At 34.2% G+C, this 25,905-nt stretch overlaps 1 protein-coding gene across 1 annotated transcript in view; it reads left to right on the top strand.

The window, feature by feature from the left end:
- Positions 1–6,305: 6,305 nt before the first annotated feature.
- The window catches only part of LOC145661143 (uncharacterized), a 578,870-nt gene continuing 559,270 nt past the window's right edge, over positions 6,306–25,905 (top strand). The window contains exon 1 of the mRNA XM_081726592.1: positions 6,306–7,259. Coding sequence (XP_081582718.1) covers positions 6,917–7,259 — 343 coding nt within the window. The 5' untranslated portion in view covers positions 6,306–6,916. The remainder of the gene's footprint in view (positions 7,260–25,905) is intronic.

Here is a 25,905-nt window from a genome sequence, read left to right as displayed (position 1 = left end):
ACTTAGGGTACTAAACACAGACTGCAAAATTCTAGCAAAAATGGCGCATAAAATATACTCTAAAACGTTTATACTAAAACCAATTGTTTTTAACACCAATAAAATGTTGTAGAAAGAAACAGCATTAGTTCTATGTGAAAAATCGAAAAATACTTTACTATTGATTTTAAGTGTACTTTCGTACTCTAGAGTCCCAATGTCTCCTCCAGGATACATTAAGTTCTCCGCAAACCACGTGACCTAAAAAGTAAAAAGATCCATTTTCTTACTAAGACAAATGTAGTTATGTAAATTTTAATGGAGGAAGTAGTTTTTTCAAAACGTTTTTCCTTGGGAATGAAGAACCGCAAAATTTCATGTTACAACGATATCGTGTATCGTTTTTGATTTTGGGATAACGGTGCATAAAAATACACAATCTGTCGTGTAGAAGAAGAAGAAAAAAGCAATTATATGTTGTTGATTCTAAATAGAAAGAAATAAGATGTAATCTCAATCGTTAAAGATATATGTTGGTTTTATAGAGGTAATCTGCATATATAGTTGTCATAACAACTGAAAAAAAATAAATAATGGAGTCTTGATAATAAAAAAAAATAATGGTGATACAAGTTGTCTTGATTGAGTTAATGTGATTTGACCGTGTTGAAATATTTTAAGAATGCGGATGTTTTACACGGGTGTTATAATTTAGATGGTGCCGAAAACACGGGAACTTTTGAGATTAGTTTGAAGTTAAGTAAAGCTGTCTCAACATAACTTTCAACACAGAATTTACTTTACTAAGGAGTGGAAAAAATCTATAGAAACTTAAAAATAAGCTTTTCTGGAATTGAAAATACAAATGCAGAAGGTGATAATATAGAGTTACCAGGTATAAATTCTTCAACGAACATCGCTGATCTTAAAAGACAGCTTGGTCAGCAAATATCACAGGAACAGCAAAAAATGGATATCCAGTTAGAGCAAATATCTCATCAATTGGAACAAATGGGTCAACAAATGTCACAGCAACAGAAGCAGATGAATAACAAGCTGGATCAAATACAACAAAATATAGATGCCAAGTTTAAGCAAATAGATCAACAAATAAATCATAAGTTGGAGCGAACCGATATTAAAATGGAGCAAATTCTGCACCGATTTACGGATGTACAAAATTCTGTAGAAGTTGTCAAAACCATAGTGAACAAACACAGTAGTCAAATTAAGGAATTGGAAGAAGAGATAAACATCGCAAATGGTGATCCAATTCAAGCTGTCAACATGGAACGTGTACCATATCAACCCAGAGTAGCTGTAGACGATAATGATTCACCTGAAGAATGTTCAGAACAAGACAATAGTACTTTGCATAAGAAGATGGATAAGGTTACGAGGCTAATCATGGGAGACAGCGACGACAAGTATCATCGCAAACGGAGAGATAAGTTCCGAGGAGAGAGGACGGAGTACAGAGATGGACGTCGAGACGATCGGCGAAGAGAAGAGTGGGTTGACAGAAAGGGAAAGAAGTCAGATAAAAATTATCCGCTTGACGACGATGAGGCTGCTTCTAAGAAACAGGACAGAGACATATCGGATGCCCAAATGGAGTCTTCGTGGAACAGAAACTGTGGTAGGACAGACTATCGTGAATGTCGTGTAAGGAACAAGTACAGCCCTGTTAGGAGTCACATTTCGCCACCAGTAAAACGAATGAGAACCGAACCTAATTTCAGAAGCAATTCATTCTATTGGATTGATGAGGAACACTTATCGGACACGAATACGAAGCAGTGCATTATCAATCGTACCGGTAAGGTAATCGAACCTAATTTCAGACGCAACATACATCGTAATCGTCCAACATTTAGAAATCAGGCAAAGAGTAGATCTAATTTCCATCGAAATGGATTTCGTAATAGTTACCTAGATAGCAGAATTTCTTGAAATAAGAACCAAAGTACTGTTGAATTAAAGGACATACCGTACTACATTCATGATTGTGTAATTCAATGTAACATAACCGAACTCTTTAGCGATGTAACTTAAGCCAATGTTGTGGTGTGCGAGAAAACCATATTCAATTGATTTTTGTGTTAGTTCATTGTAAATATTAAATGATTTCATTTGTTATTCATACTTTGTTTGAATTCTATACAGATAGTCCTGCATATAAAACCCTACTTGTGTATCAAACAAATTAACCCCAAAGTTTTTGAATTGATGGATGTGAAAACTGGTAAACTTTTAGGCTTACGTAATATTGACGAATTGAAAATATGGCGTCCGTCAAAACATACTAAAAATAAATGGTACAGTTAATTAAGACATTAATTCATTCAGAAGTTTTATCCTAGATTAACATAGATAATGTTGAACTTTCAAATTGAGTCTTAATATAATAATTTATTTACTTGTATTAATTCTTGTTATGATATCGATAATTTTATTTCATTTAGTGTATTGTTATAATTACTTTGTAATTCGTACTTCTTCTGAATTCTATGCTATTTACATCTATGCATCGGTACAAATATTGTTTATCAAAGCTAAGTTAATTATGCCCAAATGGAAGAAACAAGTTATATAGTATGTCAGCATATACTGAGTTCATTTGTTAATGAGCTCCAATAATATTGACTTGAAGAATCTATTTTAGGACCTAAATAATTAACAAATTGATTATATTTTTTTTTCTGATTTAGTCCTCTTCGTCGATAATTTTTATATAATTAAAATGGAATTAATTGTTAAATGAATATAAGAATGAGATTAAATTAAATTAATATATATGTATTGTAAAGTATATATGCGAGGGCTATTCGGAAAGTAATGTATCCATATATGTACGAATATGTAACCGTCCAGGATTCTTTCTTAAATTGTAACTAATTAAAGAAGTCCGTCGGGAGCCATTGGTACAACGATATCGTGTATCATTCCATTGGTACATTGGATTACTTCCATTTTTATATTTTGATTTTGGGTTAATGGGGCATTAAAATACACAATCTGTCGTGTAGAAGAAGAAGAAGAAAAAGAAATTATATGTTGTTGATTCTAAATAGAAAGAAATAAGATGTAATCTTAATCGTTAAAGATATATGTTGGTTTTATAGAGGTAATCTGCATACATAGTTGTCGTAACAACTGAAAAAAGAAAATAAATAAATAATGGAGTCCTGATAATAAAAAAGGTAATAGTGATATAAGTTATCTTGATTGAGTCAATGTGATTTGACCGTGTTGAAATATTTTAAGAATTACACGGACTGTAGGCTAAAATAAACAATAAAATCATTGTGGTTGTTATAATGTCGCCTCGAAAAGACGCTGGGACTAAATGTGTTGAATTTCTTTAAAATTCCTGGGACCGAAGAGGTTAAGACGCCATATTTGAAGACGGCGATCAAGTTATCATTATAGTTTACGACAAGTTATCATTATAAAGAACAATGTATTCTCTGTCAAATGAATCCAGAGTAAAGTTTTTATCTTGAAATATCGAGAAGATGTGATATTTTAAAATTGAAGAAATACATTCTGCTGATGGAATGGAAATTAACATCGAAAACTCGAAAGTCATGAGAATATCCCATGAAAACACGCCTTTACGGATCAGAGTAGAACAAAGAGAACTTGAAGAGGTCGATAATTTCAAGTATCTGGGAAGTATTTTGAGGAGAGACGCTTACTGCACCAAAGAGATCAGGTCAAGAATTGCCATAGCTAAAGAAGCATTCAACAAGAAAACATCACTCTTAACTAGCAGGCTCAATAGTGGACTTAAGAAGAGATTGGTCAAGTGCTATATTGAGCATTGGACTGTATGGTTCAGAGTCTTGGGGCATTACGAAAGTTAGAGAAGAAATATTTAGAGAGCTTCGAAATGTGGTGTTGTAGGAAGATTTAGAAGATAAAATGGACAGAGTGAGCAACAAACGAAGATGTTTTAAAACGGATAGGAAAGAGGAGGACACTTCTAGCCACCATCCTTCGTAGAAAGGCCAATTGGATTGGACACATGTTGCGAAGAAATTGTCTTCTTCACTCCATCATAGAAGGAAAGATGGAAGGAAAGCGAGGAATAGGAAGAAAAAGAACACAAGTGATCGATGATTTGAAAAATAGAAGGAAATATTGGGAGTTAAAAGAGGAAGCTGAAGATCGACAGAAGTGGATGAAACATATCCAGACCCAAATCTAAAATTGAAAAACAAAATCCTCGTTAGTCCCAGGACCTGCCGAAAGGCAGAATACTTAATAATAATAATAATAATAATAATAATAATAATAATAATAATAATAATAATAATAATAATAATAATAATAATAATAATAACACATTCTGCTGACGGCCATTTTGCTACCATCATATTTCGATTTCCCCAAGCAGAATGTTTTCTTTTTTCTTTTATTTTGTTTAGGACAAAATTCAGATCAGTTCCACCAGTTTTCAGGTTGTTACTATAAAATTCCGGGTTAAAGTCTAAATGCTATATCTAAATATATCTAAATAATCTACAATATTAATACATTCATTATTAAACACAGGGTGGCCTAAAAGTAGGTATACAATCTCGTATTAATCGGCTCATGGCATTTTATATTATTTACTTATTATTATCCATACAAGTATTGACTTAGTTTCTTCATTATTTGTTCTTAATTTCTTTTCACTTATACCTGAAGCTCGGAACAGACCGAAGCAAATCAATGCATTATCTTAATAAAATGTCATACTTCATCGATGCTGGTCTGTATACCCACTTTTGAAGCACCCTGTATTCTAAGATATAGTATGTCTTTACATAAAAAAGTATGTTTGAATACTTGATTTTAAAAAAGTACAAACAATAGAGTCATTTCAGATTTAGACAGGGAGAGGGGGCAAGGTGCTACGCCGAATTTGACTTTTTAATTAGAAGATTAATATACAATCGATTAAAGAGTATGCACTTCGCAAACTCAGAGGACATATTGTCTACCCCTGCCCTCCCCAAATAGCGCCCATGAGAGCTAGTGAGTATTTTTGGTTCATTTTGTTTAGTAAATATTTCACTATATGTCAAATTGATGATTTTTATTTTAGACGTTTAATTTGATTAAAGGGGAAAAGGTCAAACAATCTCATACGTGATAACGCAGTCCAATATTTTATAGGTTATCTAGAAGTATTTTGAAATCAATAAAGTGAAGTGCCTTTAACACTTCGATGTATATAAAATCTACCTGTAAATTATTTTTATATGTGAAGTATGCTAAGTCGACAAAATGAATAATATTGGTAATTGATATGGCTTTGCGAAATCTATGTTGTGTTTCAGCCAGCAAACCCCGGCTAACTAGGAAAAAGGCTTAGAAGATGATGTGCTTTTTTTTTTTTTAACATTTAAGTATATATGATTCTGCATAATTAATTCCAAACTCTTAAAGGATACATTTACTAAGCTTATGGGGTTATAATTTTTAATATTTTCCTGATTACTTGATTGTACATATTATTATTATTATTATTATTATTATTATTATTATTATTATTATTATTATTATTATTATTATTATTATTATTATTATTATTATAAATAATGCTTCGATGTATTTGGAAGAAATAGAAAATTGATCGTGGTTTTAAGTTTTGCCATGAATTTGTGTCTGGCGCTAGTTTTGGCGATATTTTTGCTTCGTACTAGTGTTCACTCTATCCATACCCTGAAGTACATTTTGTTTAGAACTACACTAAAGTTCATTATATATATATATGTGACCATATTGGTGTGAAATGGAGAATCAATCTTCAAAATTAATTTACGTCTTGTGGAAGTCTATGTATGTTATAATTTAAAGTGTAATATTATTGTGCGTCGCCAAAATAATTAGCTCATCATCTGAAAAGTTCAAGCAAGGAATAGCATTTCAGTAGGTAATTTATTAAATTACATCTTTAATACACTTGAACGCATCGTTTCCTTTATCTATGACACTTCTCTCTTTAAAAAAGTAATTTAAAGGAAAACTCCTTGGAATGTAAATAAGTGCAGTAATACAGAGTAGAAGGTGTAACTATTGCTTCTCTCAAATTATCATACAATATATCACACTTCATTCTGCAGTTCGCACATGCAGCAAGTACTTGTTGAGTTCGTGAATGGAGGAAGGTTTTGTGAGACTAACCATCTGTGCGGAGCAAACTCATGGTGTCTTGAATGGAAACCGTTCGGGCGCACCTGTCGTCGCGCTCTTTACATCATGACAAAATCAATGCGGTTCGTAGCGCTGGCGCAGCTAGTACGGTAGTGCGTGGGTGGGAGACGGGCGGGAGAAGAGGTGCTCAGCTTGGTTGCTGGCGCCGGGCAGCACACGGAGAGCAAGCGGCTGGCAATCTGCACCGCGTAGGAAGTAAGAAGAACTGCCGGAATGGCGAGGCTTCGATTCCCACCGCGAGGGATGAACTCTAGTCATCAAGATTAAAAGATTAGGTCTCATAGCAAAAGGGAACGCGGACAGGGATAGTGTCAGTTTTTTCGGAGAATCAAGAGCAAACAAAGTGGTGAAGCTTGCGAAAGGTCTTGACACGGGTAGCCCAAGGACTTGCGGGGGAGTCGTCCAAACAAGGACGCTCGCCACCCACAACTCCTTCAGCATGACAGTTTAACGTTTCTATCAATAAATAATATATGTATGTATATATATATATATATATATATATTCATGTTTATATATATGCACCATATATGTGTATACATTGAAAAAGAGGGAGAGATAGAGAGTGGGAGAACAAGAAAACGAATTTTGTAATCGATCATACTACACTTAAAAGGAAAATTAAAGAGCATTCTAAATAACGTACAGAAGCTACTATATTTCCAAACTAATCAAGGAAGACTGTTTATTTACGGTTTATAAAATTTCCCCTAAGACTATTTTCTGTATGATGACCAGCAGTGTTTCAGCTATTTTGTGCTTTGCGCTCGTGTTCTGTAGTTTGACAAGTGGTGCCCGGGTGCGATTTCCACGACAGCGGGTTAAGTCCGAAGTGTTGCAATTGATGGAGACCACCTCCGCAAATCAGTGGCTCGCGTACGAGCCCTTGCCCCCTCCTACTGCCGACATTCAGCTGCCTTGGAGGAAGAGATCTGGAAGTGAATCCTCATCTTCGTCTACGGGTACAGAGTTGGCCGAAAGTGTGGTTCAGGCAGGAAAAAATCTTGCCAATCAGTTCATGTTAAGATCTTCAAGAGGAAGCCGCCCTCGCTTCGATGTTCCGCAAATCGGTAAGTAGCCTGCTTGAGTAAAACACCGTAATTCAACACATTTAAAAACTATGTTAATAAGTAACATCCAAAGCGAATTAGTATTTTGTACTAAATTATGAACATCCTACTTCTTTCTGCATAACAGCTAATCGCCTCTACTCTTAACCTAGAGTTGTAGCATTATCATTATTATTATTTCTGATTTGCACAAACAAGAACTTTTTGAATTTAATACATCTGTGCATTCTGCTTTGGAACGCATCATACAAGCATTTGAAGCAGACTTTATAGATTCATGATTGGCACAGTTTCAAGAACTAATTCTTTATTGCAAACCCAAACTCACAAAAATTTTTAGGTGGAAAGCTATTTAGATAAATATCCGAAACTTTGTCTACTGATTTCCTAACAGAAAGTCTCAGTACCTTATTGAAGATGACAAACTTTCTACCACTAACAAGATGTAACAGATATTCTCTACGGAAAATGTCTTCTTTTGCACTGTATTTGTCCTTATAAGCAAGGATCTCAGAGCTCGTTAGGGAGACGTTAAGCATATATTTATTAACTGGAATATTTGGCACCCAGCCAAATTGCTTTTTCATTTTTAATTAAGTCTTTCCAAATAATGTGGTAGTGTATTTTTACTACTTTTTTCAAATTGTTCTATTAATGTACATTGTGACATTCACAAAATTTCGCACATAATGTGAAAGATTTGCGTCAAGAAGTTTAATTTCTTGCAAACTCCTAAAAGGTTCTTCGTCAACTTTTTGATAATACAACTAACTAGCTTATTTAGCATGACTAGAACATGCTATTTAGCTTGTGTAACTTAATTTTTATTTTTTGAGTGACATCGATATCTAATAAAGTAAAGCAATTCTATTTCCCCTTAACTCACATACTAACTAACTCCAAGGTCTAATGGAATCCAGGGTTTGTTGTTGGAATCCGCGTTCACAAAACTTCTCCATTGGGTTCTGTCCTTAGAAAATTGGATCCAGTTTCTACTTTGTATTCCTATTTCTGTGAGATCCGTCAACTCAGATAGCCTACTAGGCGATTAATTAAGACTTGTACTAGGTCAGTCAGTGAAATACGATTTCAAATGAGATATAGTTTCACATAAAGTAATCTATAATATCAGTTTTCTGCGTATAATCATCTTTTGATCTTTGATACAAGAATTTTATGTGTGACTTCCACTGCTTTGTTATCACTTTAAACACAAAGTGTTCCAAGTTGAAATCTGGTTTGGGAGATGAAGCAAGACATTACTAAAATAAAATAAAAGTAGTGGCGGCTCTAGAGTTCCACAGCAGGAAAGTCACATCGACAATGGCGGTGAAACTAACTTTGTATCACCCCTCGCGCCGAAAATATGATCCCTTGGCTTTGGATACATGACGTTTCACTTTGAAGGTAATCTCTAAATTGTGATATTACGAACAAATATTGCAGAAAAAAATCCAATTGTGTAATCATATATCCAATATATGTGTCTTACATATATAATTATTTAACTTAGCTCGAACAAAAAGAATTCAAGTCATTAAAGAAGGGAAACACAATTCATGTTCCATATTGAACCTACTTTTTCATTTGAATTTTCTCAATTGATTCAGTAAGATTGATTGATTGAAATGAAATTTCTAGTTTTGTATCCCATGTTACTGTTTCTTAAGCTAAATAGAAAGGATGATTTAATGAAATTGAATTATGAAATAATTTGTGAAATGAGAATGTGAAAGGAAACGGGAAAAACTGTAGAAAACCTATGGGCAAGAAAACCTATTGTCCAACACAAACTCACGTGCGTGGGGGGTCAAAGCAGGGAGTTCTCGCACTACAGGTGGACGTTTTACCCCTGAGGTACTCTGCCCCTTCCCAATCGGTCCTTTAAAAATCGTTCGGTTACATATTCATTAACATTCATACTTAAGAATGTAATTTAAAACGGATACAAAAACTAAATAATAGTAAGATAATAATAATAATAATAATAATAGCTTCTTTTGTCATATTTTATTTATTTACTTTATTTAATAGAGGCTCGATAATATTTTCATGAGGCATTGAAACAAGCATGCATTTAATTTCGATCTTTTCGATGAGTGATTGATTCGGCCATTCACTTAAAGCACCAAGCTGTAGACAACTGTTACACGTAGACTTCGTATCACACGTATTTCTATTGAGAATCGAACTTTGATATCCCTTACTGAAGACGTGTTTGCAAACCATAATCACACGAGGAATCTTTGAAATATGCGTTATGTTTCACAAGCCTACCGAGGACCGAATTTACTGACTCTAGTGAGTGTTGTCAGCCTTAAACCTATCCTGCATGAGTTGATAATTGATAATTCTCTACTTACTGATATTTTGAATTACAAATGTAACATTTACATACTGTATTTGTCTGTGCCTTTGCACGTTCGCTTTCACAGTAGCATTTCAGTAGTAAATCAATTTAAAATGTAGTTCAAGAATATTCATTCGTTTTCCAAATGCTCGCAAACAAAACAACATCAACAAACTTACTTAAAGATTTATTAGTTGTTATTAAATTCCAGTTGATTCTTCAAGTCTTTGACATAATATGAGTTACACTTTCGTGTCATCTCAGCCACAAAGTATAGGCTTCACCCTATTTCCTCTTCTCCCATGATCCCGTGTGCCAACAGAAATGGATTATTTTTTCCACCACAAACAGTGTGATTACTAAACAATAAATATAAAGTGTGCTTGATATATAATGATGACCCAAATTATGGCGTAGAGTGTCTTTTGGTGAAAGTAAGTGGGGAGAGGGTAACAATGTATATGTGTGTAGTGTATTTTCCGCCTGTCATTTGTAAATATGATGAAATATTTCAGTACATTGAATCCAAGTGTCAACCAGGCTGCACCGTTCTTGTACAGCGGGGGACACTTCTAAATGGTACACCTTAGCCGTAAATCTCCATATGGCTGTACCATTTAGAAGTGTCCCCCGCTGTACCTGGCGACTTTAATTTACGAGACATTAAAGGTACGGGTTACGATTTCATGAGCACCCTGGGGCAGTACAGACGTGTAAATAACTTCATGTTATTATACGACTTGAAATTATTCAATGATGTTCAGAATAGTTTAGGTAGAACACGAGATTTGGTACTAACAAATTTAGATAATGTAGTGGTTGAGAGAGAAGAACCTCCAGTCCTTAGAGAGGATAAACACCACCCTGTGCTGTTAATTAAAATCAAACAGAACAATAAGGTAAAGATCAAAAGTCAAAGTAAAGTAATGGGTTATAATTTCAGTAAGGCAAACTACAATCAACTATATCACGAATTGGGAAAGGTAGAGTGGGAGGTAGTGAGTGACTATACTGACGTTGATTGCGCTGTTGAAAAGTTTTATTCCACCTTATATAATGTATTTGACAAATGCATTCCGAAAAAGAAACAGCACAGGAAACTATCCTAGCTGGTTCACGCTACACATTATAAATAAAATTAAAATGAAAGCTCGTCACCGCAAAGCGATAAGGCTCGGAAAATCAAATATAGATTTACATAAACTCAAATTTAATAAACTTCGAAAAATGGTTAAGAAAGATATACAAGTCGCATACACAAACTTCGTCAAGGGAGCGAAAAATTAAATCCAAGATGACCCATCTACGTTTTGGAACTTTATTAAGAGTAAAACAAGGCATTTAAATGGTAATGTATTGTGTTATGAGGGTAAAGAGTTAGCATGTGATAAAGATATAGTAAATGCATTTGCAACTTATTTTATATCAGTATCCAGATGAAGCACTACTACTAGTTGAAACAGATGATTCGACATTAGTTGAAATTCATATGTTACAAATGAAGGGGAAGGGGGAAAAAGAAGGAATGTCACAAAATTAGATTTTTGAGAAAACGGCATTTTAATATTAGAAATCACGTACAAAGAATAGGGTTATTAAATCTTTCGTCCCTTTTTACATGGATATTTCTACATCTACGGGTGCATGGCATGTACAATCAAATAGTACCAAGAGTCACCAACAGATAGGACAAAGCACCCGGTAAAGCACATGTATGGACATTCTTTGTTTTTTCCCCTTACCCTTCATAGCGGTAATAGAAGTGGACGAGTTTCGAATGGCAATCAGAAAACTAAAATCAAAGGGTTCGATAGGTATCGATGACGTGCCATCATATGTAATAAAAGGTTGTGAAGAGAGTTTCTTATTACTTTTACACATGCTATTTAACCTAATACTCCAAACCAGCACGTTTTCAGCAAAGGGGAAAATTACAAAAGTTTGCCCTATTCCTAAAAATAATGATAGTAAGGAAATTCAAAATTATAGGCCGGTTTGTATTCTAAACTCATTTGCAAAGATATTTGAAAGCATGATTTAAAGGCGCATTGAAAATCACATTCAACCAGTAATTATCAACATGGATTCGTTCCTGGCAGATCCACCGTAACAAATGTTGCCATCTTCACTGACCATCTAGTTGATACATTGGAGAACAATAATCAAATAGATATAGTTTATACAGATTGCGAAAGCTTTTGATAAAGTAAACGACAAGTTGTTAGTGAATAACTTAAATTTCTCCACTTTTCTGATCAGTTAATTGCTCTTATGAAGTCATATGAAGTCATATTTGATGGACAGAAAACAATATGTGGTTTATAAATCCTGAAGATCATTCAATTTTCTGGAGTTCCATAAGGATCTAATTTAGGGCCTTTACTCTTTATAATATTCATTAATGACCTTCCTAAATGTATTAAAACATCACATTAACTACTCTATACAGATGATCTAAAATTATATAGGAGAATCACAACGGCACAGGACTGTGTCAGTTTGCAGGAGGATCTAGACAGAGTAAATGAATGGTGCAAGGGCAACTTGTTAAATATAAAATCAGATAAATGGAAAACCGTGTCCTTCACTAAGAAACGGGATGTTGTTAAATTTCAATATAAGATAGATGGTAAACAATTAAAGGGGGAACAAACTGTCAAAGATTTGGGCGTAATATACAATAACAAACTATCGTTTGAGTATCATATAAATTAAATTGTAAATTACGCAAACAGAAATCTCGGATTCATTTTGAGAATGGGAAGGAAATTTAATAAGTCGAATGCTTTACTAAAATTATATTTTTCATTTGTTAGATCAAAATTAGAATATGCGTCTATTATATGGAATCCCAACACAAAGAAAAAAACTTTTAAAATACAAAAAGTTCAAAATATATTTCGGTGGTTTCTGATATACAAGAGAACAGGCATCGAACCCAGATATGAAAATAGTACTTCTCTTAATGAAAATTTTAACACAACGTCTCTCAATCACAGAAGAGTGTTAAATGACATGATATTCTTGTACAAAATATTAAATAACAAATTAAATAGTAAGAATTTGGTCCCTGCCTTTCATCTCAGGGTACCCAATGGAAATATACGTGTGGGCAATGAAAATGTCTTTTATTGTAAGAAATCTCGAACAAATGCAACAAAACAGTCACCAACGTAGAGGATGGGTGCAGTGCAGTGCGTTTACTGAGTAAATGTAAAAATGTTCTGGATATACACGGTATGAGTCAGAATAGATTTCGCAAATATATTATAGCTACTCTATGTAACTCTGATATGAACACTGTACTTGGGTAGAATTACCTGTTGTATTCTTCTTAAATAAATAAATAAATTGTACATAAAAGCAAGCGTTTAAAGAGCTGCTCTGTGAGGCAGGCAATCACTAGAAAGAGGAAAGCGCAAACACGTGATCACAGAGTAACATTAGGCATCGCAACTTACACTATGTTACCAAATCTCTCGTAGTCGTGAATCAGGGCTGCAAACTCCATATTAAAATAACCATTTTTTCTTCGGTCGTTCCTCATTCATGTACAGAATAAATGTCCATATTTTAAAAATAATTTTTCTTTATATTTATTGGGAAGGCCCCTGACTTTGGGACTATATTACAGAGCTATCGCAGCATAAAGTAAGAAAAGTGCATATCTTACCCTTTAACTTCATTATAATTAAGATTTAACCCTAAATTCTATGTTTAGAATTAGTTGCTTTCACTGATCATGTGGTTCAGTGAATATATCATCATCAGTTTCGATTGTTTTGTTTACTTTTCTAGAATATGAAGGAGCAACAGCAAGTGGAATCACAGTGTAAAATCAGAACTTTAACCATAATTTACTTACTTCGATCCTTATACACACGTAAAACATACCAGTAGAGAGAAACGAAAAAAGTAGAATGATAAATTTAGTTTGATAGTAGTTACACATTTTTTTACGAAGCTTTTGCACCCTTTATAAACAATGCCGTGCGTAGGTAGAAGTGTTGCCAATAAATTAAATAGAAAATGTTTATATATTGTGATAACAAGTGAAGAAATAAGTTACAGGGGGGGGACGAGAAGATTAAAAGTGGCAGGGCTTGTACTAGCAGGTCCAGGAACCCTTTTTCTCTCTCCTGAATCTTTGAACTAGTATATAAACGTAGGCAAGCACCAGCAGGAAAAAGGTAAAAACCATACGTTAAATCTATCCTATTACTTTAAGTTACAGCTATTCGTCCTCTGGATATCAAAGAGTTCATGTAATGGTCCAACAGGTACAGTTTGCTACAACTCAACTTTATAATTCCTACTTCTAACGTTCCTGCCAGCTGCGAACCAACGTAAAATGTTTCAATCAGAGCCACCTTCCTGTGCACTGCTGGCTTAGTGTCTTTTTCAGCAGCAAGGCTCTATGAGAAATGGACTTACAGCGTAGCGTGGGATCCGAACCACATGGGCTTCCGTTGGGAATCGAACCCGGACTTCCAAAGACGCTAAAGCTAATCATATCTCTACAAGGAAGCTCACTATCAGTTCTACAAATATCTGCACTTATATTCAAAGTTCCCATTCAGAATATGGAGCTCCTTGTAGATGACGACGCCAGCTTTAATTTCTTGGGGGAGCAAGCAGACGGAAAGAAAAATTTTAGGGGGTAGCTTTTTTTGTAAGTAAGAATTAATATCATTTTATTATTTGACCTACATTACAATGTAACATGTCTGGGGAGCAGTCGAGGTGGACGTTACCGGGGGCACCAGCTCCTTGTCCCCTCTAGCGTCTTCACTGCCAGGTACTTTCCTATGAGAGGCGAGATAATGGCTGGAATTGTTCATTTTTTAAGAAGTTGAAGACTATTGACTTAACTTATCTATTGAATAGAGGATTTATTCGTTTATTTTCTTTCTGTTACACGTAATAAAATACCCATAAATTATCATATGAATCCTCACGACTTCTCCTTTCATTTGATATCCAACATAAAATGTGACCCCACACACCAAGTATTAGTCGTGAGGTTATGAAGAATCTATCAACACCTCACTCATCAAATTAAAAAAGTAAAAACGTTTAGTTTCACATAATAGTTAAGGAAACACAATCTACATACATATGACACCTTCCTTTGAATTTTACCGCAGCCGGGCACAAAAGAACACAAAAGTTTTGAAGCACCCTATCCAACAGTGAAAAATTCATTCATCTTTAAGATTCCTTCGGATGTTTTGACAATTATAATACCGGACATTCCGTTTTTCTCATCTCTTAAACATTTATTTAATCTGATCGCATTTTAAAAGACAATGTACGAATTATTAGGCTTACATAAATAATTAACCTCATACACTGCATTACTTTGTAATAAATCAGTGAAATTAATTTTTATCCTTTCTAATTTCCGTCTTCTTTTCTCTTCTTATATTTATTTAAATTTTGACAATTTCTTTATCTCTAATGAAAGGTCATGCAATGATTTCAAGTATGAGGAACGTAATATTTTAAATAAGAACAGCAAATACAAAATATTTTATCTTTCTTTCTTTTCTTTTTTGTGATATAATGAACTTTCCAGCCCATTTTTCTGAAATAACATAACTGTTCGGCAACACCGAGAGTGGGACGAATACCAGTTGATTCTTCCGTAAGAAAATAGTCCACAGTAGATGCAATTTATTCTGGTAGTTTATGTATTTTTAAGGCATACTAAGAATATTTCGGATCCAAGTAAAAACGGGCCGAAACAAAATTTTAAGAAAAAAGCGGTTACAACCAATGACAGAAACGCGGAGCCGCGCTACTACTTCAAGATGTCGCCCAAACAAGCAAACAGGTTACCGGCTGCTCCGAGTTCTTCTAATAAATATAAACAAGACAAAATTGTAAGTGCAGGAGAAAAATAAATAGCTTATCATGCGATATTAATGTTGTTTATTCTATTGAAGAACATTAAGTCCTGTAGCTAATTTTCATGCTCTCATAGAATGGAATGTCCACATTGCCTACTTATTTACTTATTTTGTACGACTGAAGTTGCTGTTTGTATCGCTCACTACACAAGGTGAGAAAATACATGAAGAAATGTTATACTCTGTATGTATATACTCTGTATCCATGAATTTATTGAATGATTTAGGTAATATTCCTGAATGTAAGAGCAAAATAACTTCTCATACGGAGAAATATACTTGCTGTTGCATACCAGTGCATTAATTTAGTCCTTCAATTGATAATATTATTAAAACTTATTGTGATTTCAGCTGTAATTATAAATTGGAAAAAATAACGATGATAGGTCTTTCTTATAGGAGGGCGGGATTGTTCAGTGTTGGCTATTTAGACAGTTCTCTCATCTCATCAAAATAACTCAAAAATGGTGTCAATCGTTTGTGCAGAAATCTGTAACACAAATATCGTATGTGCAACAATGAACAATGAGCTAGAAGAAAACAAAATGGTGGGGCTGTCTAAATGGTAGCCCCTCCACCTTGTCAAAATCGATCAAAAATGGTGTCAATCGTTTGTACATCGTTTGTGCAGAAATGTGCAAAACAAGTGGTGAGGTCTATAAACGGTAGCCTCCGACCTTGTCAAAATCGTTCAAAATGGTTTCAATCGTCTGTGCAGAAATGTGCAACACAAATGTTCATTTGTGCAACAATGAACAATAAGCTATAACGAACAAAGTGGGGGCTGTCTAAGCGGTAGCCCCAACCTGTCAAAATCTGTCAAACTGTTCTCAATTGTTTGTGTATCGTTTGTACAGAAGTGTGCAACAAAAATTTTTGTTCCTGTTACAATGCATAATAAGTTAGAAAAAAGAACAAAATAATGGCAGCCATTTGGAGAGGTCTCTACCTTGTTATAATCGGTTGTAAATGTCGCCAAACATGCACACAGAAATTTTCGGTTTTTGTGCCTGTATGTGTGAGAGACGATTTATAGTGATCTACAAAACAACAACCTTGGGCTTGTAGCAGTTAATGTTTTTCCAAAACATTTTGGTAATGATTCCAAACATGTTTCAAATTTGCACTGCTTATAGAGAAATATTTACCAAAAATTTTTCGTGGAACAATGCATATTTAGATAGCTAAAGGCAGAGTTATATATGGTTCTTCAACATTTGACATTCATCTGAAAATAGTGTCAATCGATAGATTGTCATTCTATTCTTCGAAAACTAACACGTCAACAATAAAATAGCTATATATAAAGAATACCAAATTTTCAACATTTATAGTATCACTCTATTAATATTTACAAACTAGCGCAGCATGGGCGGCGATTAGGGGGGCAAAGGGCAGTTGCCTCCAAACTTTTTTGAAGTAATCTATTAATGTATATAGTTTCATTTGGAAATGAAAAATTTTTGTATGTTCATAGAAAAAACGGTGCCATATAATATTTGCCGTTGGTTGAGTACGTATTGGTTGTCTTTCCGCGGAGTAAAGGAAACTACAGAAATTGCGTTTCAATTGCCACAGAAAATAACCCAGAAATTAACCTATTGGAGCACAATTCCAGCATATTTTCACTTCTTCTTAAATACTTCGATATGTTAGCCAGCCGCTTTAGAATTAATTGAGAGGATATTTCGCAATAAAAGAAGTATTTCACAAGTAATTCTTTAATTGCACAAAAATTGACAGTTTCTTAAATGTCTTTTCTTTTTTCTAAAGTAAGGAATATTTATTAGAAAGAGCGTAATAAGAAACAACTTCTACCTTTTCTATTGTTTTGTAGTATAATATACGAGTGAAGTGGTGTGTTAGGGATGTACGAGTGTATGTACAATTAAATTTAGTGAATTCAACATAATTGTAGATTTTAGGATTATTTTGTATAACTAGAGTGTTAAGTGATTGTTGTGTATATATAAAGAATAAAGAAAGTGAAAGTGAAAGTGAAGTTTGTATTGTTGTGTTTTGATGTGTTCGAAGAAAGTGAAAACTGCACCTAATGGCAACGAACATGTTTCGGGAAGTTGCAAAGGCAAATATTTCTTTAAATGTCGTAGCATATGCTTGTAGTATTTACTGTCTGTCATTTTCTAATAGTAATAACACATTTAATAGCATGGATGGAATTAAAAATTAAGTTGTTCATTAATCCCTAGTTTCAACATATAACTTTTGCAAAACAAGCATCATTATTCATTACTAAGATTAATATTATCCTTTCTATTTATTTGTTTTGCAAATTTGTTATTAAATAATCTGATCACACAATTCTCCGGACAGAATTTTAAGATGTTCATGAGCAAGGGATCAAATCTCTTCTTACACTTTCGTTGTTTAAGAGTACAAAGGGTAGTATCTACTTGCGTTGCTCTTGTCAATTTACTTAATAAAATATGAAATGCGATATATGGTATTTTAACTGATAAAGATAGTATCCTATTAGTTATACAACCTTTCGTCAAATTGTTAGAAACAACCAGGAAAACTAAATGGTTATATTTTTCGTGTGAGTTTTCGTTCACACATCATAAAATAGCAAAAACATTTTATTATCACTACTACGAACAAAACTATTAAATAAGTTGCCAATAATGTTAATGTATAATAGCTCAAAACGTTATGTTATATTATTTATGTTTTGAATATGTTATTTATGAAATAAAAATACAAAGTTCTGGTAGAAATACACACTGTCAAAACTTAAAAGTGCGTAATTTACTCTTCAAGTTTTTTTTTTATTATTATTATTTTTTAAGCATAAGAATAAGGAAAGAATTAAAGGGTGTATAATTTGAGCGATGGTTTTAGGAGCTAGAATTGCATAAAATGCGAATTGTTAACGTTACAGTTTATGTTTCCTTTTTTTTTCGAGCATGGCTTCCGGCCCTTGGAGGCAGTGCCGGATTTACGTATAAGCTAAACAAGCTAGCTTAGGGCCCCACTCTCTTGGGAGCCCAAAAAAATTAAACGAAAAAACTGAATGTACATTTACATTTCCACAACATAAGGAAAAACAATAAATAAAATAAAATCTAAATATAGCAACAATGTTTCAAGTTGTGTATTCTTTTATGATGTAAGTAATGGGGCCCCTTATGCTAGTGTGCTTCATAAAATCTTACTAGTTTCTTCATTTCTGCATATAGATGCTATGTCCATCTGGACACAAAAAGCTATGTCCATTATCTTCGATAGCTTAGGGCTCCCCCAAACCTGAATCCGGCTCTGCCTGGAGGGTATTCCATATCACAGATTCGAGTAAGAAAATCATGCCAAAGTAAAAACGCTCGAGTAGCCAATTCTGACTACGCTATTTGATTTGGCGAGGGAAGCTTCTTCGTTGATAGGATACTGTAAACTCTGGAGAATTTACGCAATGAATCTGGAGGATTTTGGTGACAGTGTTTCGTGATATTCACTAAAATAAAAAGCTAATCATAAGAAACAAGGCAAAAAATTTACATCGAAAGTAAATAAAGATTTTGTCAAATCATTCCTTTCTTGTGATTTGTGTACATGTCATCCACAGTTTTCTATGTCTACCTATATAATGTAGGGTAAACATACGATTTTCAAATCAAGTACTTCTTTTTTTTTGTACATCCCCGTAAATTACGTAATTTTTTTATAAAGAGAGATTTTTCCTCTGTGGAAATAATTTCTTGGAACAATCATATTTTTCCTTTAGTAAAATACTTCCTCATGCGATAACGTATTCTTGATAGTCGACGACTGGCGAAGTTAGATTTTGACCCCGGATCTCACACTACTATAAACATTATTTATTTCTATTTCTTATTTCTATGTTAACTAAGTTCAATTTCAGACTTCTGTTGTATCAAGTTTTACGAATGCTGACTGAAAGTCAAAAAATTACTTCAGAATATCAGAAATTTGTCAAAATAAATTAATTTGCAAATTAAGCCTAATTAAAGGAAATTGTTTTTGTTCTAACTCATTGTTCATTGTTGCACAAACGAAAATGTGTGTTGCACATTTCTGCACAAACGACGCACAAAGGATTGAGACAATTTTTGACCGATTTTGACAAGGTGAGGGGCTATCATTTAGACAGCCCCACCACTTTGTTTTTATTCTAACTTATTGTTCATTATTGCACAAAGCAAAAATTGTGTTCCACATTTCTGCACAAACGATGTACGAACGATTGATACCATTTTCGACCGATTTTGATGAGGTGGGGGGGGGCTGTCTAAATGGACGTGATATTTTGTCTTATGTGAGGGCAGCAGTATGAAAGTGAGGCGACAAGCTCAGGTCGCAGTGACAGAAATATAAGCAGGTGCTACAGCAGAAATATTCATGGAAGCATAGGAAATAGCCAATCTTTAATACTTGTGCATGAAGTGATGGAATTTCCAGTACGCGGCTTGTTTTTGAAGAGTGCAAAGCTTCGTGAAAAATAATTAAGTCCACTGGCGTATTTAGGATTTTTTCTGGGGGCTATGCACAACACATGAATAAGCACTTATATTTTTCCTTTCAGGTGGCGATAAATTTTAATGAAATTAATTTACTTTCTCTTAATATTTGTATAATGACCCTTTCAGGTACAAGAAATAAAAAACATTGAGTGAGAATGAAGAGGGCGCAGAAATAAGTGAATGGAATGAAATTTGACAAATACAATATTATTTCTGAACAAAGAGCATAAGAAAATGGAAAATCAATGGTAAGAAGGATTATTGTTGTATGTAGAATGCTAAAACTAACAAATTTATTTCGAGGAGGCTTGAGCCTGATAGTCCGTAAATAAGCCACTGATTGGGTCAAATATATTGGTTTAGAGGTTACCATCCTTATCTTCTTAATTATAGTAATTCAAATTTCCTAAAAAAATAAACAGAAATCAAAATTTCAAATATTATTTCTAAATACAGTAAATGGGATGTTGCTTCGACAGAGGTAGAAAAATGTTCAAATTCTTACACACACACATACATTTTTATAGCATATACGAATAGGAAAGTGAAAATAAAATTAAGGATAATTGCAAACAAATTAATTTATTTCATTATAATAAACGTATACCATACTTTAAAATATTTCAGTTCTACGCTTCTGTTCACAAAAACCTATACTGCCTTCCTTAGGTCGAAAAAGTTGAATCTAAAACCTTACGTTCCTTGGGTTCCTTCGGTACAACGGAAATCTATTTTTCCTTCATTTTGTTATGGAGTAACATGCGTGTTCTTTAATCAAAATAAACCACATGGACATTGCTGCCAGGAAAATATACCAGTGGTGTGTAGAAATCAACCATAATACATGACAAGGAGATAAAAGTCTAAAATTGGCATACTGTATTATACCAGATTCAAGGCTGTACAGGGTTCACCTGCAACAGCACACTAACAGAAACAAACGTTATCCGTTCTTAGTGTAATAAACAAGGTCGTGGAGCTGTATGCTCCTGCTGGTTCACTTTGGCATGGGTTCTAGTCCTATCTACAGAAAGTAGTTATTATTATTATTATTATTATTATTATTATTATTATTATTATTATTATTATTATTATTATTATTATTATTATTATTATTATTATTATTCAGCATCTGCATGTTATTGACAAGGAGCATCCATGTATAAATGTATGATATTTATATCATAGCTATGTAATACAGTACATTAGAACATACGTATTAAACAAAATTTCAACTCCTTCCCCTTTTGTATCTAATGTATACTCTTAAACACAAAGGAATGTGGAAACATGTTCATTTCAGAAACTAACTATTTAGTATTTCGCACATAGAGAATCACTGCAGAAGAAAATAAATGGCCATTAAATTACATCAATTTTATCCATTAAAAAAAAAATATCCATTTTTGCGAAAATGTGACAATGTTGATGCAGTGTTGCCACATAAAAGGGCTCTTTATTCCAGGGGCCGCGTTTCAGTCAAAAAGCACCCATTTTACGGACTTGCATTACATAGCCTTTTTATATGGCAACACTGGATTAACATTGGCACATTTTCGCAAAAATGGATAAATGTTGATGCATACTGTACATATACACAGGAATTCGCCCTTAGGATATCAGTTTTCTGCAACTGAATATTGATTTTCTTCACTTTGCACATTTTTTAAATTTTATTTACACTTACGGTAATTTCTTCGTTACTACACAAAAACATTGTAAGTTCCAGCATTGGTCATGATCTCAAAAATATCTACATGGAACATGCTTACATTTGTTTCAAGTCTCAAGTCTTTATCATTCTTAGATCAAAAGATATACGCAATCAAACGTTTAGTTGCGGAACTTTACGGACACACTGTATATATTCTGCTAAATGAATGGCACACGTGCCTGAAGTTGGCCCCCCCACCTCTCCCAAAATACACCAAACATTGCACATCGTTAGTGCATCGTTAGTGCACGTTAGTGCACTCAGAACTAACGTTAGTGCTATCAGCGTTTACGAGATATTGAAGATTTTTGGTGGGGGGGCCAACTTCATATGAAGTTAGCCCCCCCACCCATCTTTATGCAGACAGATTTTCACAAAACTTAGCGCATCGTTAGTGCATCGTTAGTGCACTTAAACACACTAAGCACTACCGTTAGTGCTATCATATTTTGGGATTTATTCAAGATTTTCGGTGGGGGGGCCAACTTCAGAAATATCAAATTCTATACAAATAAAGGTAGAAACATGGGGTCAACGGCAATCGTTAGTGCATCGTTAGTGCACCTAAACACACTAAGCACTAACGTTAGTGCTACCATATTTTGGGATTTATTCAAGATTTTTGGTGGGGGGGCCAACTTCAGAAATATCAAATTCTATACAAATAGAGGTAGAAACATGGGGTCAACGGCAATCGTTAGTGCATCGTTAGTGTACCTAAACGCACTAAGCACTAACATTAGTGCTACCATATTTTGGGATTTATTCAAGATTTTTGGTGGGGGGGCCAACTTCAGAAATATCAAATTCTATACAAATAGAGGTAGAAACATGGGGTCAATGGCAATCGTTAGTGCATCGTTAGTGCACCTAAACGCAATACGCACTAACGTTAGTGCTACCATATTTTGAAATTTATTCAAGATTTTTGGTGGGGGGACCAACTTCAGAAATATCAAATTCTATACAAATAAAGGTCGAAACATAGAGTTAACGACAATCGTTAGTGCATCGTTAGTGCACTTAAACGCAATAAGCACTAACGTTAGTGCTACCATATTTTGGGATTTATTCAAGATTTTTGGTGGGGGGGCCAACTTCAGAAATATCAAATTCTATACAAATAGAGGTAGAAACATGGGGTCAATGGCAATCGTTAGTGCATCGTTAGTGCACCTAAACGCAATAAGCACTAACGTTAGTGCTACCATATTTTGGAATTTATTCAAGATTTTTGGTGGAGTGGGCAACTTCAATAATATCAAATTCTATACAAATAGAGATAGTAACATAGGATTAACGGCAATCGTTAGTGCATCGTTAGTGCACTTAAACGCACTAAGCACTACCATATTTTGGGACTTATTCAAGATTTTTGTGGAGGGACTAAGCTCAGAAATATCAAATTCTATAGAAATAGAGGTAGAAATATAGATTTAACGGCAATCGTTAGTGCATCTTTAGTGCACTTAAACGCACTAAGGACTAATGTCAGTTCTACAATATTTTGAGATTTATTCAAGATTTTTGGTGGGGGAACTTCAGAAATATCAAATTCCATACAATTGATGTGAAAATATGGGGTTAACGGCAATCGTTAGTGCTTCGTTAGTGCACTTAAACGCACTAAGCACTAACGTTAGTGCTACCATATTTTGGAATTTATTCAAGATTTTTGGTGGGGAGCCAACTTCAGAAATATCAAATTTTATTCAAAGTGTCAGTATTTTCAGCAAGCACTAACGAACGCACCAATTACTTTGTTAGTGCTTGAAGTGGGCGCAAATTCACGCTGACCACCAATAATATTTTACTTGTAGCACCTACACTAATTAAGCACTAACCTTAGTGGTTGGTGCACGATGAAGCACTAACGATGCACTGAGGATTGTACTAGAAGTGATCATTAGTGATTTTTAATTTGGCAGAAAATTGACACAGTGAAAAACTTCCCTTAAATTTCTTATGTGAGTTTCCTGAGATGTAACTGGTCATAACTATACTAATAGTGAAGCACTAACGAAACTGAACGTATTTTTAGAACCACATACGATGCACTAATAAACTGCTTTAATTTTTCCTTATTGGTTGAAGTGGGGGCGCCAAGTTCATGAAGGTTTCCAAAGGGTTTTTTACTTGTAGGACCTACATTAATGAAGAACTAATGTTAGGTGTTAGTGCACTATGAAGCACTAACGATTTCAGTAGAAGAAATCATTAGTGCTTTTGATTTTGGCGGAAATTTGACGCAATGAATTTCTTATGAGATTTTTGTGTCATATAATTGGCCATATCTACATCGATAGTTAAGCATTAACGGAACTATGGGTGTTTTGCAGAAGCGCTAACGATACATTAACGAATGGACTTATTTTTCGTTAGTGCTTGAAGTGAGAACCAAATTCACGCTGGCCCGCAAAGGTTTTTTACTTGTAGCATCTACACTAATGAAGCACTAAAGTTAGGTGTTGGTGTACTAGGAAGCAGTAATGTTACAAGTAAAGAAAATTTTCGAAATTAGCGTGAACTTAGCCCCCACTACAAGCACTAACGAAAAAATTAGTTTTATTCGTTAGTGCATTGTTAGTACCTTTAGAAGTTACAAGTAGTTTTGTTAGTGTTTCACACTTAGTGTGGATATGGCCAATTATAAGTCACAAAACTCCTATAAAAAACAAATGAGGAATTATTCATTGTATCAAATTCCCATCGCATTCAAAAACACTAATTACCTCTGTTAGTGCAATTGTTAGTGCATCATAAGTGCTTCTTAGAGCACAAACACCTAACGTTAGTGCTTCATTAGTGTAGGTGTTACAAGTAAAAAAAACCTTTGGGGAAGTCAGCATGAATTACGCACCCACACTTTAAGCACTAACGAAAAAAATAGTGCCATTCGTTAGTGCTTCTATAAAGCACTAACAATTTCATTAGTGCCTCACTATTAGTGTAGTATATGGCCAATTACATATCACGAGACTCAAGAAATTTATGGCAAATTTTTTATTGAATCGTATTTCCGCCAAATTCAAAATCACTAAAGATCTCTTCTGGAGCAATCGTTAGTGCATTGTTAGTGCTTCTTAGTGCATCTACACCTAAGGTTAGTGCTTCATTAGTATAGGTGCTACAATTAAAATACTTTTTGAGGCCAGAGTGACCTTAGCGCCCCCACTTCAAGCACTAACTAAAAACTTAGTGCAATTCGTTAGTGGATTGTTAGTGCTTCTAGAAAACACTAACAGTTTAGTTAGTACTTCACTATTAGTTTAGTTATGGCTAATTACATGTTACCAAACTCACATAATAAATTTATGGGAAATTTTACATTGCATCAAATTTCCGTCAAATGCAAGAGCACTAATGATCTCTTCTAGTGCTATAGTTAGTGCTTCTAGAAAATACTAACAGTTTCGTTAGTACTTCAATATTAGGGTAGTTATGGACAATTACATGTCACGAAACTCCCATAAGAAATTTATTGGGAATTTTTAATTGTATCAAATTTCCGTCAAATTCGAAAGCACTAAGGATATCTTCTAGTGCAATTGTTAGTGGTCCTAAGTGCACCAACCTCTAACGTTAGTACTTCATTAGTGTATGTGTTACAAGTACAATATCTTTGGAGGGCACGGGAACTTGCCCCAACTTCAAGCACTAACAAAAAATTAATGTCATTCGTTAGTGCTTCTAGAAAGCACTAAAGATTTGTATGGATTTTGATATTTCTGAAGTTGGCCCGCCCAACAAAAATCTTGAATGAATCCCAAAATATGGTAATGCTAACGTTAATGCTTAGTGCATTAAAATGTACTAACGAAGCACTAACCATTGCTGTTAACCCCATGTTTCTACATCAATTTGTATGGAATTTGATATTTCTAACGCTGACATCTAACCAAAAACCTTGAATAAATCCCAAAATACAGTAGAACTGACATTAGTGCTTACTGCGTTTAAGTGCACTAACGATGCACTAACGATGCACTAACGACTGCCGTTAATCCTATGTTACTATCTCTATTTGTATAGAATTTGATAATATTGAAGTTGCGCACTCCACCAAAAATCTAGAATAAATTCCAAAATATGGTAGCACTAACGATAGTGCTTAGTACGTTTAAGTGCACTAACGATACACTAACGGTTGTCGTTAACCCCATGTTTCCAC

Source organism: Thermobia domestica, chromosome 1, assembly GCF_964235325.1.
Source record: "Thermobia domestica chromosome 1, izTheDome1.hap1.1, whole genome shotgun sequence".
Lineage (NCBI taxonomy): Eukaryota > Metazoa > Arthropoda > Insecta > Zygentoma > Lepismatidae > Thermobia > Thermobia domestica.
Note: the sequence above shows the minus strand (reverse complement) of the source record. Positions and strands in the feature narration are given on the sequence as shown.